The sequence below is a fragment of the Neovison vison genome, chromosome 13, assembly GCF_020171115.1.
Source record: "Neovison vison isolate M4711 chromosome 13, ASM_NN_V1, whole genome shotgun sequence".
NCBI classification, from domain to species: domain Eukaryota; kingdom Metazoa; phylum Chordata; class Mammalia; order Carnivora; family Mustelidae; genus Neogale; species Neogale vison.
In genome coordinates this window covers 32,230,167-32,252,034 of record NC_058103.1, presented here as the reverse complement: position 1 = coordinate 32,252,034, position 21,868 = coordinate 32,230,167, and the positions used below count along the sequence as shown (strand labels likewise).

At 40.5% G+C, this 21,868-nt stretch overlaps 1 protein-coding gene and 1 pseudogene across 3 annotated transcripts in view; both read right to left on the bottom strand.

Annotated features, from left to right (window-relative positions):
- DCAF5 (DDB1 and CUL4 associated factor 5) overlaps positions 1 to 21,868 on the bottom strand; it is a 100,660-nt gene that overhangs the window by 63,429 nt on the left and 15,363 nt on the right. For 2 of the 3 annotated variants that reach the window (XM_044231871.1, XM_044231873.1), the window contains exons 2-5: positions 10,314 to 10,457; positions 7,634 to 7,670; positions 6,613 to 6,752; positions 4,775 to 4,904 (exon numbers count right to left, since the gene is read on the bottom strand). In XM_044231871.1, coding sequence (XP_044087806.1) covers positions 4,775 to 4,904; positions 6,613 to 6,752; positions 7,634 to 7,670; positions 10,314 to 10,457 — 451 coding nt within the window. The remainder of the gene's footprint in view (positions 1 to 4,774; positions 4,905 to 6,612; positions 6,753 to 7,633; positions 7,671 to 10,313; positions 10,458 to 21,868) is intronic. The other variant, XM_044231872.1, reaches the window with a different exon arrangement.
- On the bottom strand, positions 20,911 to 21,482 carry LOC122894273 (annotated as a pseudogene).

The window sequence follows — 21,868 nt, the reverse complement described above, 5'->3', positions numbered from 1 at the left end:
GAGCATGACACCTTCTCCAGCCTCTGAAGCTGTATCCTGAGCCCCATTATAGCATAAGCAACCCTCAAAATGCAATGCGGAAGAGATGGTCTGGTTTGTTCAGAAGGCAAGGAGTTATATTTAATTTGGTCTCTACAGCAGCAGAACTGAGAGAGTCCCTGCAAAACAGACATCTAACCTAGAGGTCTCCCAAAGCCAGGTGAGGTCCTGAGAGCAATTTCTTTTTTAATAGTAGGAATTTGCACTCATTGCCCAATTTCATATGTGTCATTTACACAAGACGTGAAAGCACCATCTTATAAGGTAAGTCTTTATAGGAATTCCTGGCTTGCCCTAGGTTTATTATTGAGTAGGAAAAAATCACTCTCCTTATTATCCTTGTCAAAGCAAGACACTACTACCTGTCACAGAACTAACAGTTTCTGACAGCAAGTGACAGAAATTAAAGATTCGAGAAGGGAGAGAGGTGGTGAGTGAGCAGTCAGCTGAAACAGGGAATGAAGAGGATGAGACAAGCTGAGAAACAGCAGGGGAATCTTTACTTTTTCTGAACTCCCTCAATGTTAGAAGATGGCAGATCTGAAACCCATTCAGAGGCCATTGCACCAGTCCAAGCAAGACATAACTGGGATGTTGGCAGTGACAAAGAACAGGATGGCTGCAAAAAGACATCAGCAGAGGGGCGCCTGGGTGGCTTAGTGGGTTAGGCCTCTGCCTTCCACTCAGGTCATGATCTCAGGGTTCTGGGATCAAGCTCCACATCGGGCTCTCTGCACAGCAGGGAGACTGCTCCCCCCCCCCGCCCGCCCCCCACCCCGCCGCCGACCTGCCTCTCTGTCTACTTGTGATCTCTGGCAAGTAAATAAATAAAATCTTAAACAAATTATAATAATAAGTAAATAAATAAATATAGAACCATTAATACGCTGAATAACTTTTTCTTCTTGTGGGTCAAAGGTCTCTAGGAGAACCTAGTAAAAACTCTTTCCCAATCCCATGTGTACTCAGTTGAATACACAAGCACACACAATTTTACTTGCAATTTTAAGGGGTTCACAAATTTCCTAAAATATCTCTGTAGATTTTAAGTATCCCTTAGAACAGATCTACTTTGTTCCAGGGTTGTCGTCCCAGGGGATTCAGAATTGCCCCACAATCTAGGTTGAGGTTTCTAGGCAGCCGTGTTCAGGAGACAAATCATCTACTGCCAACTCAGCATTATCAATCCTGCATGGAAATGACAAAGCACCCTCTTTTCCTTCCCAACACCAATTTATACTGAGAGAATTCAAACAGAAAAGATCTGTAATTTAGTCCCAAAATACCAGCAGATGAAGAACAGGACCCCAAGAATATTTCATGCTCCTTTTCCGCCTCACTCCCATAGATCCCCAAAGAACCTTAGAAGAGTTGAAAGAAACAGGTAAAAACATCCTAGTCCACTGTGCTCCTTCTTTTTATTCCAAGAAAGGAATCAGTTAAGAGTATCAATTAGCCTTATTAGATGACTTTTCTCCCATATGGGCTTTGAAAACTACAGGTTACCAAGGAAACCATATAACCTCACCCATAATTAAAGACATAAGCAAAACAGGAAGAGAATATTTCCCCCCATAAGACACTGTAAAAGTGTTGGCAAGGGTCTGGACAAATGTGTAGTCATGCATAGTTGGTAGGTTTGTAAATCACTACAGTCTTGTGGTGACAAGACAATGTGACCATTTTTATCAAAAAATATAAAAGCATACACCATTTGATACAGCAATTTCCTATAGATATTTTTGCAAAGGTAGGCCAAGATAGCTGTGCTAATCAAGCTCAAGGCAGCACGGTTTATAATGCCCAAACAGGAAACAAGAAGTCCTGGCTGTTGGATACACCATATAAATGGAATATCATGCAGCCATTAAAAGAATGTGCTAGAGGGGGTGCCTGACTGGCTCAGTCAGTGGGGCATAGGACTCTTGATCTCAGGGTTGAGAGTTCGAGCCCCACGTTGGGTGAAGAGATTACTTAAAAATGAAATCTTAGGGCGCCTGGGTGGCTCAGTGGGTTAAGCCGCTGCCTTCGGCTCAGGTCATGATCTCAGGGTCCTGGGATCGAGTCCCGCATCGGGCTCTCTGCTCAGCAGGGAGCCTGCTTCCTCCTCTCTCTCTGCCTGCCTCTCTGCCTGCTTGTGACCTCTCTCTGTCAAATAAATAAATAAAAAACCTTTAAAAAAAAAAAAAATGAAATCTTAAGGGGCACCTGGGTGGCTCAGGCGGTTAAGCATCTGCTTTCAGCTCAGGTCCTGATCCCAGAGTCCTGGGATGGAGCCCCATTGCATGGAAAATTGTGTGTGCTTGTGTGTTCTCCCTCTCCCTCTGCGTGCTGCTCCCCCTGCTTGTGCTCTCTTTCTGTCTCAAATAAATAAATAAGATCTTTAAAAAAAAAAAGGAAATTGGGCGCCTGGGTGGCCCAGTGGGTTAAGCCGCTGCCTTCAGCTCAGGTCATGATCTCAGGGTCCTGGGATTGAGTCCCGCATCGGGCTCTCTGCTCAGCAGGGAGCCTGCTTCCTCCTCTCTCTCTCTGCCTGCCTCTCTGCCTACTTGTAATCTCTCTCTGTCAAATAAATAAATAAAATCTTTAAGAAAAAAAAAAAAAAAAGGAAATATTAAAAAAAAAAAAAAAAGAACACGCTAGATCTGTAAGCGCTGATAGGAATAAAGCTCCAATACATATTATTAATTGAAAAAAGAAGTTGAAAATGGTTCCTTTAGCCTCAAGTTTTTAAAGGATAGATATACATGCTAGTACATGTATTAAATTATGTTCTGATACATAGAAACTGTTCATTATAGTTATCTTTGGAGAATATGACTAGAGACTAAGAAGAACTATACTGATATATAAACATGTAGAAAATATAAGAGAGGTAATCTGGAGGTGAGATTTTTTTCTTTTTTTTTTTTCTTTCGTTATATTTCTCTGGATATAAACCTTATACTTAATACATGTTATTTTAAAAATAAAGCAATAATCTCATTTTTCTTTTTTTTTTTTAAAGAAGCCATGTTTAGTGAGGAGGTAAGTAGAAAGAGGTGATACAAAACAAAACACAGTAGGAAACTGCTGGGGGTGGGGTAATAGAAGGATTAAAACACTCAACCTCTCCTCTATTCTCAAGACACTGCTACAGCATGCACTGCTCAAGCTTTCCACTAGAAATGAATAGCTCAGGACCCCACTCCAGTAGCCAGCTATTCGTTACAATGGTAAGCATGGGAGGTAGCAAGCTGGGAGAAGGCTGGCAGAGTTAACCCAGTTCCTACCCTTTGTAATATGGATAAGGCAGAAGAGCTGTTCTTGAGGTGCTTGGGTGGCTCAGTTGTTGGGTGTCTGCCTTCAGCTCAGGTCATGATCCTGGGGTCCTGGGATCGAGCTCTGGATCAGGCTCCCTGCTTCTCCCTCTCCTACTTCCCCTGCTTGTGTTCCCTCTCTGGCTGTGTCTCAAAGATCTCAAGTGGCAGAGAATGTTACAGATGAACACAGGGAAACACAGACGGGGAATGAGTGTCCCCAAGCATACAGTGCAAAGGCACAGTAGGGGTCCCGCCACTATACGCATTTCAGTAGGGGGGAAAGCAAGGGCTGAGTGTATATGTACCAAAGGGCGGGAGAAACCTCTGCTGCCCTACAGAGCTTCAGGGAGTCCTGCTCAACAAAAGCAGCACCTCTCTGGCCTAACAGATCTGCTGCAATAGTTGTAGATCCCTGTGACGGCCCCATGGAGAGAATTAGCTAGAACTTAAAATCACCAAGGAAGATAATCCTCTGTACCTAATTGCCTTTTTCATCGAGATCCATGAAATAAATTATAACCTCGCTTACTTTCCATGATATTCTTCTACAATACTGCTTTACAAAGTAGGAAGTTACCTCCACGCAGAATTTCCAGAAGAGCAGACAATGCATGTAAGTCTTTTATTAAGCAAAGCTAGCTTTAAGTACAGGTGCCATAAAAAGTTGTCCATGGGCTTTAAGGAACATGAAAAAGCCTCCTACTCAACCCCACCTACACATTTCCCTTCGTGATGCCTGAAATTCTCCCATTAGTGACTTGTATACCATTGGTTGAAGATTGTCTTAAGTGTACTCTTTTAATAATGCAAACAGAAGGGAAAACACATTAGGTCCCTAACACTATAGTGCAGTGGCTCTTAGCCTTTATTGTCTTAGCCACTGGTTTGAGACACTTAAAAAAAAGCAAAAACAAACAAACAAAAAAAACAAATAAACTCCCTTCACAGAAAAATGCACTTAGATGGGTACATAATATAATTTCCACACAATTTGGTGGATTCACAGTTCTCTCAAAGCCATGTAGAAAACTCCTCCTGCCTGGAGCTAAGAATCCCTGGTTCAGTGGCTATGAGTTCGACAAATTCTCCTCCTCCGTCTCCTCCATCCCCCCTGCAAGAGTTCCCAGGCATCTGAGGAACTCTGGGCTTAAAGACAGAAGGCAGTACTGAAGGGAGGCTCTCATCTATTTGCCTAGAACTGACTTGTCTAGAGTCAGATTACAATTTATGAGTCCTTCAGCAAGGAGTGTGGATTTCTCAGACTGCCTGTCTCTTGGGGACAGGGCTCCCCTGGCTTCACAGGCACCAGTATATGTCAGGAGATGGCCAACTGAGATCAATGGTCAAACAGGTTTTCACGACCCTGCTGATCACATCACCTGAAAGTTGAGGCAGGGGCAAGTTTTAACACCATATGAATAAAGGGGGCTCACCTCTGAGGTTTTCGAATATCCCAGAGTCCCACTCCTTCCTTTGAATTGGCTGTGGCCAATAACCTGGGCTCCACAGGGTTAAACATGACACTGTGAAAAGCTGATGGATAGTTTGCCAGGCAGAAGGGCTCTGTGAATAGAGAAATGACAATCAGCCCCAGAGCTCATTCAGTGCCTCTGGGCCAGAGGCAGTCAAAGCAGGAATGTGACCCTGTAGAAACCATCCTAGTAGCTGGAGCCCCAAAGCAGTACTTCACCCCAGCAGTCACCCCTGCTCATTCTCTGCACACACTTACTTCTGAAAACAGCAACTCTATCACATATAAACAAACTGGGAGCTATAATACTCAGAAACACTGAGTATTCTACCTCTTCAGATCCTGTGACAAACGGAAACGGTCACAGGAACTGGGAAGGTAAGCTGTTTTACAGTAAGTAAGACTGAATTCCACATGAGCTGAAAAAACTCACAACCGATTACTGACAGGATTATTGTACCTTAATCCAAATTTATTAGTTTTAGAAATTAAAAGTTTTTAAAACTATACCAAGATTTAATGAAGACAAAGCAAAACAATGAGAAAATTGAAGGTGAGGAAAAACAATAGCACAGTGTTCTCTCTAAATTGCTCCCTAAACAATCTAAGAGCCTCAGACGAGAATTCTATGATTTCATTCCCAGTATTGGAATATTTAAAAAAAAAAAAAAAAAGACGAAGAAAAGGAAGGAAAAAAAGGAACCTAATACCTGAACTCTTACATCCAGCCAGCTCCTAATCAACTTCACTCAGAAACCTTGCAGGCCGCTGCCTGTATTAGCAGGCTCCAGGCGAGGAAGGAATCACTCTGCTACCCAGGATATACTTTTGTGTGGCAAGTGTTTAGAAGAAACAGACAGAAAGCACTGCCCAGTCTAGGATTTCCACATGGGACACAGCAGAGACTCTGGGCAGTCCAGACAGAGGAGGCTTTCCTCCCCAGGACATGGTGACTCAACCCCAGCTGCTCCTTGCAGCTACCTTATCTGCCTGACCCCAGAAACAAGCTTTTCCTATAGCCCGAGTCTCTGTGATGAGGCACAGCTCTGCATGTTAAACGCTTTGACTACAGAATAATAAAAAGATCCAGATCCTGTCAGACAAGACAGGCAGGAGAGTAATTCTGTGTACACAGGTATGATCAAGACAAAGCTGCACTGAAGGTGGGGGCAGGGGGAACACCGAGGGTGATGCTGGAGGAAAGTCTTTGAACAAAAACAAAGTTACAGAGTGAACGCTTTACTCAGGAAACGAGCTGAAAAGATGCATTTCCTGAAAAACTTCAGAGAAATTCAACAAAACAATCCTTCATTTTATACTTCAGAAGCCCAAAGAGCACACCTAGAGGAGGAACTCACCTGGACAATCTCCCTTAAATGGGGTGCATCTGCCATCGTTTGCAGTTTCTATACACCAACACCAGAACACCCCCGTTCTCTGTGAATAACCAAGAACTGTGTGTGTCAGCACCATATGGAGCTGGCCCCTGGTAGCTGCCCTCTACAGTGAAGCCCTGCATCTTCTATTCCTTGAGGCCACTGAACGCCAACATACGGTGGCGTTTCTGACAGGCCCAAGAGTTTGTGGAGGCTCACAAACGGCTGAGAAGGCCTAAGAAAGGTGCCTCACTTCTGGCTTATGCACATGATGGGACGTCTACAAACACACATCTATGCCCCACCATGAGAGCTGCCTCTCCCTTTCCAACTCTCCCACGCAGGTTACTCAGGTCATAAACTGCCTCTACAATGAACCTGACATCAAACTCTTCAACACAGTCCAACAGCCCTTTGACCCTACCTCCATGGGGAGACTCCCGGATGTCCCAGATGAGAACCCGGCCATCATCTGAGGAGCTGGCAAAAATGTTGTCATTCACCGGACTCACTGACAAGCCATATACTGCATCTTCGTGAGCAAACACATCCAAGGTCTCGCTGCTGAGAGACAGAGAGCAGAAAGAGGCACACAGGCACACACATGCACACAAAGACTGCAGAGTCCCAGCCCTCAAGTTCCTCACATAGGGCTCTCCCTCATTTCCAGTAAAAAGTAAATCGAGCGAAACCCAAAGGATATTGTATTTCCTTAAAAAGTAGGTACCCAACTTTCAGGTAAAAAATAAAAATTCATTAGAAAAGCTTTTTATAGATTTCATGGTTTGTTTTTTTGCACTAAATGAGCATAGTTGAAAAAGTGATTCAGTAGATGAGTTTAGTGTTTTCACTTCCTGCGGAATGTATCTGCTTCTGTACAGAGCTGGGGGGTGGTGCTTGATTTTCAAAAACAAGGGAACTTCAAAGCAGTCAGATCTGGTATCAGCAGGGGAAGAAGAGGATTGATGTGGCTGTCTGGTATGTGAGCAAGAGCATGGCCCTGGGACCAGGCAGCCCAAGTTCAAATCCCAGTACCACCTGACCCTAAGTTACCTAATTTTCTACACCTCAGTTTCCTCAACCACAATGACACTAGAATCGTACAGCTTTATAGAATCACTGTGAGGATGAAACTGATGAACACATGTAAAGCACTTAGAATAGTACCCCACATAAAGATTAGTTATTATTATGCTGTTGTTTCCTTCTCTTCCAACCTCTTCCTTTAAATTTTCACCTAAATAGTCTAAGTTCATTCCAACTTTACAAATCTCTCCTTAATCAAAATTTTATTTCAAAATTATTACAGAAATCTGTTTCAGAAAAGGACAGCTGGCTTCATGTTATTTCCTTCAAAAAACAACTACTTCTGTCTAAAGAGATATTTGCCTTTCTTCATGTGAAAACCAGAGTCAGTCACCTTCACATACCAACAATCTATTTACCTTTCGACATCATGGAGGATAACTTGCTCATCATTTCCTGTAAGGAAGAAAAGTAGACATTTGATAATTCCTGCAAAGTGCTACCTGTCCATATCACAATATGAAATTTTCAAGTTTTCAGAAAGCATATGAACAAAGTCAATGTTAATATAAATTAGGAGTATTAATTAGAAAAAAAGTTTTATAAAAATAATTTCAGAAAGATACAAAAGAATTTTCGAAAGCCTAGTAGCCAACTAGGTGCTTTTCAAAATGAATTACTAAATGGATTATAATATATACATATATATATGTACCTATATACATATATATATATATATATATATATATATGAAATTAAAAAAAACAAAAACTGTGGCCATTAAGAAACATAAAAGAGTAAATGATCATGGGTAAATTAATTCATCCAAGCTAGCTTTTTTTTTTTTTTTAAGCAAAACAACTGTGAGACTTAGAATACAGATAACCTATGCCTCAGTTTGTTTATCTATAAAATAAGGGTAATTGTTTATAGGGTCATTGCAAAGGTAAGAGCACATTCGCAAAACCATTCAGAATAGGGCCGAGCACTTACTAAGCGCCTAATAAGTATCTCCTGATATTCATTATCCTTATCATCTCACAACATTAAAATCTGATGATTGTGTGATTATAAGTGATGGGAAAATTTTTAAAGATTTTTTATTTATTTATTTGACAGAGAGAGATCACAAGTAGATGGAGAGGCAGGCAGAGAGAGAGAGAGAGAGAGAGAGAGATTGGGAAGCAGGCTCCTTGCTGAGCAGAGAACCCGATGTGGAACTCGATCCCAGGACCCTGAGATCATGACCTGAGCCGAAGGCAGCGGCTTAACCCACTGAGCCACCCAGGCGCCCCCACAACTTCTTTCTATTGCATTTTTCTTTATTCCATCAAGGAATCTAAAAATATTACATTCACAATATGTGTAGTCCTGCCTTCAAAGTGCTTATATAAGCAAACATAAAAACCTGAATATGAAAAGAAAAGTAAAAAAATTCCCACTCTACACTGAAAGCACAACCAACAGTCACTTCAATAGAAAGTAACAGTAGCAGTAGAGATGTGGCCCGGGACATCCTAGATCTCTGGCTATAAACTCTATTGTGGGTGCATACCAAGTAATCAAACCCACACTAATGCCTCCTAGGTAACAGGCACAGCTGAGGTGCTGGGGATACGAGAAGAGGAAGAGGACGATTCTGCCTGGCCCTCAAAGAACTTCCAGTCCATCTATGCAGCAACTAATAATGACAAAGTGGGTTGTTATGTTGTAGTGATATGCTCTATAATGGGGACACAGAAAAAGGAAATAATATTTCCTTCAGGAGTGGGTTTGAAAGTACATGGCAGAAAAGGAGAACGTTTTTATGGGGAAGAAGTTATCTGAACAGAAACTCCAATAACTCAAAACTCTTAACAGTAGAAGACTTAGGGGAATTAGTGGGGACTGGACAATTAATCATGATCCATGAAGGAAGAGCAAGAGAAAATGATACAAGGGCACCTAAGATGGCTAGTGGTTTAGTGGGCTAGAGTACAAGATGCTGGGGAGGGAAATGAGGCTCGAGAAGTAGAAGTTTACACTTCATCCCGAGGACACTGTAGGGTCAGAGGCTGACACGGTTAAACTTTATTTTTAAAAGAAAACTTGTAATAAATAAGGAGAGTTACAGACAGGTTGCAGAAATCACAAAGGCCGCTGCAACAGTCCGGATCAAAGATAAGCACCCGAACCAGGGCAGTAGGTACAAAAAGAGAACAGAAACTAAAGGACGAATATGAGAAGCTTGCAAGTCTAGTTGGTGAGTGACAAGATACTCATGAAAGAAAGGAAGGTTTGAGGAGGACTTCAAGATTTCTGTTAAGCTGAACTATGTGGAAGTGTCATTTTTATAGTTAAAAGTGCTTCAATATTAGCAATTTCTGAAAGTTAAATTTAATAGCTTAAATCACTATGTGAATGCTGACAGTAACTGAGAAAAGGAATCCAGGGAACACGAGGAAATATTTGTACAGGAGGAAGACTAATACTCTTGGCTTTAAGATCTGCCGCACTTAAATTGCTTTTAGAACACATAGCTAGATATTCATGGCAAAATCTGCAGTGCAAAAGAGAGGTCAGAACTAGAAATGTTGTGGTCAGAAAGGAGTGTGGTTGATACAGGACCACCGAGAGGCTGGTTTGAGCCCAAGCCATTCTAATTGTACCCTAACACAATGTTTTTCGAACAGGAGCCATCCATGGATCACGACATCAATCTGAGTCACAAACTTTAAGTTCTTTAAGAATAAAGTAGCATTTTTTAAAAATCAAAATGTACCACACATAGTAAGGTTAAGTACTATTTTAAATATGCGTGTGTGTTTCTGCATGCCAGACTGCAATGTAGGAAGTTTTCTACCAAAAACAAAAAAATGACAGTGAAGAATCAAAAGAACAGAAGGAAGGAAGGAAGGAGGGGAGAAGGAAGGGAGGGAGGGAAGAACTGCGCTCATATACCTGTCTAAACTGCTGTAATGCGGGAAAGACAAGCTATGGGAAACCAGTAATTCTACAGCTCAGTGAAATAAAGAAAAACAAGGAGTTATTTTAGCACTTCTTTATCTAAAATCTCAGCCACGGTGAATTGCCCAAAGTAGAAATCTCCCTTCTCCTCACCTCCAGAGAATACTTTGGTGTTCCCACTGTTGAAAGCCAGGCAAAAAATGTTGGAATGGTGCTCTCCTTTCAGCTGTATGGGCTTGACTCTGGAGTGGATAGCTTGTTCCATGTGCCATAGCAGAACCCGGCGGTCATCTCCTCCTTGAGAGGGGAGTTAAGAATCTAGGGTTAAAATGGCTGACACTTAAGGCTGACACTCAGTTTTGCCAGCCCTGAATCCCATCCTTTCCAAAACTGCAACTCCCCAATTCTGTAAGATTCTCATGGGGCACATAAACCCAGGACTCTACCCTCTTAACCTTCAGTAGACACACAATCCCTAAGCCACTCACTTTTCCCCAGAAAAACTTGGACATATAGAAATGGAAAGGGATAAACATTGATATTGAAACCCTCAGAGCCACCCTATTCCTGACTTTCCAGATACTCAGTTTAAATATTTCTTCACTTGGGGCACCTGGATGGCTCAGTTGATTAAGCATCTGCCTTTGGCTCAGGTCATGATCCCAGGGTCCTGGGATAGAGCCCTGCATCGGGCTCCCTGCTCAATGGAAAGCCTGCTTCTCCCTCTCCCTCGGCTGCTCCCCATGTTCGTACTCTTTCTCTCTAATAAATAAATAACATCTTTAAAATTTTTTTAAATAAATATTTCTTTACTTGCTACCTAAAAATCCTTCTATAAAGCCCCCCATTTAAAAAAAATATTTATTTATTTGACAGATAGAGAGCACAAGTAGGCAGAGTGGCAGGCATTAGGAGAGGGAGAAGCAGCCTCTCTACTGAGCAGGGAGCCTGACCTGGGACTCTATCCCAGGACCTGACATCATGACCTGAGCCCAAGGCAGCTGCTTAACTGACTGAGCCACCCAGGCACCACCATCCCCCCACCGCCACCATTTTTTGTCTAACAGAAGCTGAGCTGGTTTCTAATGCTTGCAACCAAAGAACTCCACAGTAATACTTCTAGCATACTAGTTTTCTCTCCTTAATGTGACCTCATTGACTATGGGACAGCATGCAAGTGACAACTAAGGAACTGCCTGCCCCAGCACCATCTAGACAGAGACTAGCTCTCATAATGCCCAGGCCAGCTCTTCCCTCTGCATAACTCACAATCATCTGAATTAAATAAGCAGTATTATACTGCATGAGCCAGCTTCTAACAAATGAGAATATGTATATTCTATGTATTTTCCATATTTGCAGATGCATTAAAAATGTCTGAAAGATGAGTAACTTCCAAGTGTTAACAATGATTAACAGTGGTAACTATTTTCAGGGAACAGGATTAAAAGAGGGGGAAAAAAACAGATTGAAGGGTTTTTACTTTTATTTGATATATTTGGCACTGACTTTCTACAACAAGTCTATACTATTCTCCCAATAAAAATTTAAGTTACAAAAGGGGCAAACACGAGCAGCAAACCACAGCTCTCTGTACCTCTTCTTTCCCTCCTCCATTCCATCCAACAGACACAAATTATAGCACATCCATATAAGGGCATACCGTGCAGCCATGAAATCAGTAAATCTGTAAAAACTAACTTGGAAATGTGTCCATCTTTATTAAGGGGAAATGTAAGGTATAAAACAGTATGTGTATCAAACTCCATTTTGTGTAAAACAAAATTTTTAAAAGCTCCGTGACTGAAGGACCTTTGTCAATTTTGTACACTGCAGAGTCCCCAAAACCTAACTGAGTGCCCCCAAAGAACAGACTTTGAACTAACATGTTCATATTTGCACATATATGCTTATATTCTCCTACTTATCTGGCTATTATAAAAATTGTTTATAGTGGGGACGCCTGGGTGGCTCAGTGGGTTAAGCTGCTGCCTTTGGCCCAGGTCATGATCCCAGGGTCCTGGGATCGAGTCCCACATCGAGCTCCTTGCTCGGCAGGGAGCCTGCCTCTCTCTCTGCCTCTGCCTCCCTCTCTGCCTGCTGTGTGCTTTCTTTCTCTCTTTCTGACAAATAAATAAATAAAATCTTTATTTAAAAAATTGTTTATAGTGGACACCACGTCCAGGCTAGAGTTGGGAAACTTTTTCACTGTGGAAAATTTACATATAATGTGAAATTTAGCATTCTAACCATTTTTAACTATACAATTCAGTATATCTGCACTACTGTGCAACCATCACCACTATCCATCCCCAGAATCTTCACATCATCCCAAAATGAAACTCTGTACCCAGTAAACAACAACTTCTCCCAACCCCAGTAACCACCACTCTACTTTCTGCCTCTATGAATTTAACTGTTCTAGGTGTAAGTGGAATCATACGATAGTTGTCCTTTTTATTCATTTTGCATAATATCTTCAAAGATCATCCATATTGTAGCATGTATCAGAATTCCACTCTTTTTTGAGGCTAAATAATATTCTGTTATACACACTTAACACACCATATTTTGTTTATCCATTTATCAACTGATAGACATCTGGGTTGTTTCCACCTTTCGGCTATTCTGAATAATGTTGCTAACAACATGGATATACAAGTATCTGTTCAAGTCCCTGCTTTTAATTCTTTTGGGATTCTTTTAATTCTTTTGTGAAACTTTTATACTTTAATTTTTACTTTATGCCTTCTTGTAGTACTTGACTTTTTGTCATAAACATATTTCCTTTTATAATAATAAAAAAAAATCAAAGACGGTACAGTAGCTAAGTCAAAATTATTCTCCCTCCCCTAGAAAGAAGTTGCCTTTGCCCTTTCGGTTCCTTCCTTCTTTGTCAAAATCAAGTTCTATATCCCCCTCCCCCTTCATTGTCTACCAAACTGTACCCTTTAGTGTGGCTCAGTTCCTGTATCTAATTTGCCTGTTTCAACTATGAGTTCTCTGGCCTGGGATGTTTATCTAAAAATTCTGTATCTTGAGGTGCCTGGTTGGTTTAGTCAGTGGAGAACATGATTCTTGATTTCAGGGTTATAAGTTCAAGCCCCATGTTGGATGCAGAGATTACTTAAAAAAAAAAAAAAAAACTTAAGAAAAATTCTGTATCTCTTTCAAGTTAAAGTCATAAAAATAAAAGTGTGTGTTTTTATTTTAATGAATAATGACACAAAGGAATTTTTTAACCTATTAATAGATTCTTAACAGGCAGTGGGCACTTTAGTTCTCCATAGTTCTACTCTTAATGTTTTTCCCCAACACTGAGGCATGGCTTTTGCTACTGTGTATCCTATATTGCAGAAGTATTTCTCTGTACCCAGGTCTCTACCAAAAGTGTAAAATTAAAAGATAAAAAGGTCCACATGTTTCTTCTACTTACTCATGTTTCTAATCTAATCTCTCTGAGCCTGAGTTTCATCAAATATAAAATGGGGATCATAACAGCTCTACCCTTAAGGGTTTTATAGATTATACAGCTAAGTATACAAGAAGGTTAAGTAACGTACCATGGTCACACACATTAAGTAATGTGGTTGAGCTAAGATTCAAAAGCAAACATTTAAGACTCTACAGCCACCATTCTTTTTTAAGATTTTACTCATTTATTTGACAGAGAGAACACAAGTAGGCAGAGAGGCACACAGAGAGAGGAGGAGGAGCAGACTCTCTGCTGAGCAGGGAGTCCGATGTGATGTTGGGATCAATCCCAGGACCCTGGGATCATGACCTGAGCCAAAGGCAGATGCTCAACTGACTGAGACACCCAGGCACCCCTATAGCCTCCATTCTTAACCACTATTCTGGGTTGCCTACCTTACAGAACCAAAAATAAACCATAAATGAGAAAGCGGTTCATCTAATGGACAACTGAAGGGATCCCCCATCTTGGTAACATAACTCAAAAATGTGTAGGTTAGAATAGAACAAGGGAGCATAGGAATAAAAATAGAAGCTGACTAAACTGGAGTAAACTAAGGGGCCAGGAACAAGGGAGGGACCAGGAGAAGACAGCCTGAGTTGAAAGATTTTAACAATACACAAAACTGACAACGGCTTAGGAGCCAAAATATTCAAAGAATTACTATGAATCAATTCTTAAAACCATTAGGAAAAGAGGCAAATATGACAATTCACAGAAGAGAAAATCCATATAGCCAAAAAATGTAACAGAGCATCTCAACCTCTAAAGTGATCAGGGGAGGGGCGCCTGGGTGGCTCAGTGGGTTAAAGCCTCTGCCTTCGGCTCAGGTCATTATCCCAGGGTCCTGGGATAGAGCCCCCCAGCGAGCTCTCTGCTCAGCAGGGAGCCTGCTTCCCCCTCTCTCTGCCTGCCTCTCTGCCTACTTGTGATCTCTGTCAAATAAATAAATAAAATCTATTAAAAAATAATCAGGAGAATGCATATTATAATTTACATACATTTTACAAAAGTGGCACAAGGAAATGCACAAGAATGTTCACTGCATCCCTGTTTATAGTAGCAAAAAGCAAACAAACCCGTGGACAACCTAAATATTCACTAATATATAAATCAGTAAGTTCCACTAGAACACAAATACAAATTAAATCAAACCAAATAGAACACCATACAGCAGTTAAAATGAACTAGAAATATGTGTAACAACACGAGTAAATCTTGAAAACCTAATGGTAAGTAATAAAGTTTCAGAAGGATATGTAAAAGATAACATTGTTTACATTTTAAATATATAAATACCATAAATTGTAGACAAACACATCTAGTAAAAGGGGACTTCGACTGTATCTGTAAAGTTCTGTTTAAAAAAAAAAGGCTACAAGCAAATTTAATAAACTGTCAACATTTTGTCAAACCCAATTACTTTCTTTGCTTTTTTAATTAATTTTTTAAAATTTCAGTATATTTAACATACATATTATATTAGTTGCAGGTGTACAATATAGCAATTCAACAATTTTATACATTCCTCAGTGCTCATCTCTCTACTTTTGTGTTATGTTATTAAGTAAGCATTGTTATGTCTCTTATTTTTTAATATAATTTTTAATTTTTTTTTAAAGATTTTTTTTATTTATTTGTCTGAGAGAGAGGGAGAGAGAGAGAGTGAGCACAGGCAGAGAGGCAGGCAGAGGCAGAGGGAGAAGTAGGCTCCCCGCCGAGCAAGGAGCCCCATGTGGGACTCGATCCCAGGACGCTGAGATCATGACCTGAGCCGAAGGCAGCTGCTCAACCAACTGAGCCACCCAGGCGTCCCTAATTTTTAATTTTTTTATTAACATATAATGGACTATTTGCTCCAGCAGTACAGGTCTGTGAATTGTCAGGCTTACACACTTCACAGCACTCACCATAGCACATACCCTCTCCAATGTCCATAACCCCACCACCCTCTCCTTACTCCCCTCCCCGTGGCAACCCTCAGTTTGTTTTGTGAGATTAAGAGTCTCTTATGGTTTGTCTCCCTCCAGATCCCATCTTAGTTTCATTTATTCCTTTCCTACTTCCCAAACCCCCCATGTTGCCTTTCAATTTCCTCGTATCAGAAAGATCATATGATAACTGTCTTTCTCTGATTGACTTATTTCGCTAAGCATAATACCCTCCAAGAGTTCCAGCCAAGTCATCGTCGTCGCAAATGGCAAGATTTCATTTCCTTTTAATGGTTGCATAGTATTCCATTGTATATCTATACTACATCTTCTTTATCCATTCATCTGTTGTGTTATATCTCTTATTTTAAGTAGGTTCCACACCCAAGTTGGGACTTGAATTCACGACCCTAAAATCAAGAGTCACATGCTCTAGCAGCTACACCAGCCAGGCCCCCTAGTACTGTCATGTTTCTTAAGTATAATAATGGCATTGTGGTGCTGTTAAAAAGAGATTTAAAAAAAGCGCTCATCAATTAGGGATGCATAGTGAAATAGGTGAACTAATATGTCTGGAATTTCCTTTAAAATATTCAAGAAAAAAAAGATAGGGGGGAATAGGTGATCAATAAAATGTTGGTAATTATTACAGATTGGTATACTATAATGTTGTGAATGCTTGAACATTTCCATAAAATAAAACATTTTGGATTTTTAAAATGTTCACAATAGAGGGGCGGCTGGCTGGCTCAGTCAGAAGAGTATGTAACTCTTGATCTTGGGGTTGTGAGTCTGAGACCCACAATGGATGTAGAGCTGACTTAAATAAAAATTTTAGAAAATGTTCATGACAGAAAAAGAAAAATGAAAACAAGACTTCCCAGGATGGGCTGGTTTACTCATGGCAAAGAAATATAGAACTGATGGCACTTCTACTTATTCAATCAGACCAATGCCAGGTAGCACAACCTCCCCTGAATTGGAGCAGCTTAAAAAAAAGAAGTTTAATAAAAAAAAAAATAATATCTACACCTATGCACTTAAAGACATAACGAATCTCTGGCATTATCATTAGTGTTCATTCTAGACATTTATATGATGATTTAATTTTGCCAAATAATGCTTAGCAATTTAAAATACGTAGTTATTTGTAGAATGCCTTGAGCAAAATGATGTGTCCTTAGTATCTAACACGATGATGACAGCCCAAGTCCATAGGAGATTGGAATCACTGAGTCAGAAATTATGGCTATGGCAGGGCCTGTTTCTTTCACTTTGCCCTCGAGCTTAGTGTCAGAAGATATAAAGCGCACCCCCCACACACACACATTTCCTTAGGCAAGGTATTAAGAATTCTGTGCAAAGACAACACTTTTCAACCATGTGTTGGCAAAAACCACAGTGGGTGCAAACTAGGTTATCACCTGAAATTGCGGAGCTGCTTTAGAGCCAGTAGAGGGCGCATAACAGCTGTGGCCAAATCTCTGACCCCACAAAGCAAAGGAGGGCTAGTGGAACAAGGATAAATCAGTTCAGAACCTGAAAAAAACTGGGTAGTTCTCCTCTCTCTGTGAATCATCTAGAAAAATTCAAAGGAGCGGAGATGTATGTGTGCTTCCACGCAGAGAGACTGTTGGACCTGCATATAATCAAGCGGAGAACAGGATCCATAAAGCCAGCTCTGAGCGCCGGCCAGTTCGGTCCTTCTGCAAGGCTGGTTGTCCCCAGTCTCTCTAGGGCTCCTGGGGAGCACAGGGACCTCATAGGAAGGCAAGGCCTTTCTGCTTGGCACCAGGACCAAGCAAGCGACAAGCAGAGGAAAGGGCTTCTAAGCCTGGTTTACTCATGAACGACTATTTAGCTTTAATTCATCTGAGAACTCCAAAGGAATATAAGCTACTCTGTTGCTGGTCATTTGGGATTGATTTAATTCCGCACTAAACTCACCAATTCATCCCAAAATGTACTATAATCACACTGCGGCAACAGTTTTGAAGTTACAAAAAAGCTTTATATTTAAAAGAGTACTCTTGGGATGCCTGGGTGGCTCAGTGGGTTAAGCCTCTGTCTTCAGCTCAGGTCATGACCTCAGGGTCCTGGGATCGAGCCCCACATCGGGCTCTCTGCTCGGTGGGGAGCCTGCTTACCCCCAATTTCTCTCTGCCTGCCTGTCTGCCTACTTGTGATCTGTTAAACAAATAAACAAAATCTTAAAAAAAAAAAAAAAAAAGAGTACTCTTTCAAGGTGCCTGGGTGGCTTAGTCAGTTTAAGCATCTTTATCTCAGCTCAGTCTTGATCTCAGGGTCATGAGTTCGAGCCCTGAATTGGGCTAATTTTTAAAAATTTTTAAAATTTTTAAATTTAAAAATAAATAAATAAATACTCTTTTCAAAGGGTTCTGAGTTATAATAGAAGCAAAAACTATACAAGCCCTCATGGCATACTGTAACAGAAGTAATTATTTAAAATTCTTATTTTATAGCCCAGAAAAGCTGAGGCCCAGAAGGAAAAGAATTTGTTTTGGGCTTCCTCAGAAATTCAGGCAAGGAGAGGACAGGACTAAGAGAGCATTCAAAAACTTGAGCCTTCAAATACTCCTGCAGCACACTGTCTGAAGAGCAAGAAACTAAACCATTTAAAAGTCCATCATTAGAAGTCGGGTTAAAATTACTGTTCAGTAAAATAAACCAAACACAAAAGGACAAATACTGTCCAATTCCACTTATATGAGGCATCTAGAGCAGTCAAATTCATAGTGACATAAAGTAGATGGTGGCTGCGGAGGGGGCGGGGATGTTGTTTAATGGAAACAGTTTCAGCTTTGCAAGATGAAAAATTCCTGGAAATGAAAGGTGATGATGGTTGTGTAACAATAACAATGCAAATGTACTTTATACAACTGAAAGGAATAGTTAAAAATAGTAAAAATGGTAAATCTTGTGTTATTATATTTTACCACAACAAAAATACAAGAAGGTTTATTGTTCATGTATGTACCATGTATTATGATGGGGGAAGGCATGAGGCGTTTCTGTCTGTACTGACATGGAATAATCACTATGACCAAAAAGTGTTTGTGACTGTACTAACTATTCAAAACAATATTTTCTTTTTAAAAATGGAAGAATGGGATTAGATCCAGGATTTGCAGTCCTAGTAAATAAAGGTGGTACTATAGAAGGGTACATGAAGTACATGAAGTACAAGTTCTGGAAGAACCATCTATGTGTCTTTGGGTAAGTTACTCTACTTCTCTAACCTCAGTTTTATGATTCTAAAATGAAGAAAATACCAAATATCTCACAGGGTCATTGTCTGTATAGATATAAATATGTAAAAACACTTACCCAGTGTGTCATATATTAGGTATGATATACATACCTAATATGTATACATAACCCTCAGAATGTTCTAGTTCCTTGTACACATCATTCATGAATTTGCCCTAATGTTTCTAACTCTTATTTTAGGTAGCACAAGAGTATGAATAGTATGATACATTTTTTAAAAGATTTTATTTGTAAGTAATCTCCACACCCAGTGTGGGGCTTGAACTCACAAGCCTGAGATCAAGAGTCACATGCTCTACTGATTCAATCAGCACTCTGATACATTTTAATAAAACATATACGTATGTACACACACACACACACACACAAATTTGTAAATGGAAGAGCAGAATCAAAATGTTTAACAGAGGTTATCTCTTGGAAAGAGCAATTTTAGTTAATAACCCTTTATATTGTAGGGACATCTGGGTGGATCAGTCAGTTAAGTATCTAACTTTGGCTCGGGCCCTGATCCCAGGGTCCTGGGTTGGAGCCTCTGCTCAGCGGAGAGCCTGCTTCTCCCTCCCTGCTCTGCCACACCCCCTGCTCCTGCTCTCTCTCACATAAATAAAATCTTTTTAAAAAAATCCCTTTTAGGGGCCCTGGGTGGCTCCGTGGGTTAAAGCCTCTGCCTTCAGCTCAGGTCATGGTCTCATGGTCCTGGGATCGAGCCCCGCATCAGGCTCTCTGCTCAGCAGGGAGCCTGCTTCCTCCTCTCTCTCTCTGCCTGCCTCTCTGCCTACTTGGGATCTCTGTCAAGTAGATAAATAAAATCTTTTTTTAAAAAATCCCTTTTATATTGCTGTAGTTGGTTTTTTTTTTAACTTACAGAAACAAAAGGAAAATTATTCAGCACGCCTTAAATCTTTTTAGCCTATTTACTCCTTCTTTGCAGTGTATATATCGCCACTTTGTGAAGCCAAACTTTTTGTGTGGCCTGTATCTCTGCTGAGTTTTAAGAGCAGGCATGGAGATACAGAGGCTCAGCCTGTGGGCCATACAGCCAGCCACTTCAGTGAATGGGAAATGAAGTCTGTTTTGCTATTTTCCCAAAGATGAAAATAATTAGCATTATTCTCAGCACAGAAATTCATTCACATACATCTCTGCTTATGAAATAAGGATTATATAAACCCTTTTTCCAGATGAGGATCAGAGAGACATAATGACTTGCTAATAATCCAAGGAGCTAGGCCTGGAGCCTAAAATCAACTTGTATTCCTCTTACCCCAAAGTGGGGAGGCCAAAATACTACTATGAATTTTAAGTGAGTCTGCCCTACCACATTATACAGGAAAGAAAAGCATTTTCCATTTTGTCTTCATTATTTTTCTCCTAGAGATGCCTGGCATTTTGCTGGGTTTTTAAATCATTTTCAAGTGTAGAGTTTTGTGGCATTAAATACATTCACATTTTCACATTGTTATGCAAGTATCACCACCACCCATCTCCAAAACTTTTACATCCTCCCAATCTGAAATTCTGTACAAAATAATAAATCTCCATTCCTGCCTCTCCCCTGCCCTTGGCAACCAGGATTCTAACTCTAGAGACCCTATTTCTGTCTCCAGGAGTTCAACTACTCTAAGTATCTCATATATATGGACTCATACAATATTTGTCCTTTTATGATTAGCTTATTTCATCATAATGTCTTCATGGTTCAATACATATTTTGTGGCATGTGTCAGAATTTCCTTTTTAAGGCTGAATAATATTCTATTTTATGTATATACCATATTTTGTTTGTCCATTCATGCTCCCAATCTTTGGCTACAGTGAATAATGCTATTCTGAACATGAGTGTACAAATTATCTGCTCAACTCCCTGCTTTCAATTCTTTGGGGTTTATACCAAAAAATGAAATTCCTGGATAATACGGTAATTCTGTTTACTTTTCTGAGGAACTGAAAACTATTTCTGAGTATTGTTTTCCACAGTGGCTGTGCCATCCTACATTCCCACCAACCAACACTGCACTAGACTTCCAATTTCTCCACATCCTCACCAACACCTATTATTTTGTTTTGTTTTGCTCTTGTATTCTTTTTTTTTAATGTCCAGCGTTCATAATTCGAGGGCCAGCGCTCTTTCCCCACCTCAAGTTTATAAATTTTTGATTGGCTTGTGAGGCCAATAGGGATACTTCTTGTCTAATTTGGTTTCTGGGAAGGCTTCATTCAGGTCCTCAATGGTCATCTGATCAAATGGAGCTAGGTTCTTTAGCTTCTCCAGCTGTGTCTCGTATTCCACAATCCTGGCCTTTGAGACAAAAACTTGGCACAACTTTTCACATCTTCTTTTTCTTCAGCATCCACCTGAACAGTGTATTTATCCTCTGGCACAGGAATCTTCAGGGCATTGAACTTCTTCTCAAAGTCATCTACCAAGCCAGCCTTCGCCACATTGGCCTTATAGTAACCCCAGTCGATAGTAGGGGGTTTCTCAGGGACAGTGGCCAACTTGGAGGTAAGTGTCTCATTCCAAGATTTTAGGGAGTTAGCAATGGCCTTCTGGTTTCGGGGTATGATCTCCCCAAAAGCTACCAAGTCAATAGTTATTAGAGCAAGTTTTCACCCAGACATCTTGAGATCCTTCACTGACCCTGGCTGCCTAGAGTCCACGGTCTTGTGTTGTTTTTAAGTAACAGTTATCCTAATGGGTTTGCAATGTTTGCTGACCTTTTTGACCTTCAAATAATACACCAAAATGACTCTCAAGTCCTTACTAAATATCTTGAAGCACATCATGCAGTCTGTTATTTTTCTTCATTGTTTTATTTTACATTTACCTACTCTAAAAGTCAGTAGTAATCAGGGGCACCTAGATGGCTCAGTCGGTTAAGCTCCAACTCTTGGTTTCAGCTCAGTTATGCTGAGGGGTCATGAGACTGAGCCCTGGTTTGGCTCTGCTGGGTGTAGAGCCTACTTAAGATTCTCTCTCTCTGTCTCCACCCTCACAAGCTCTCGCT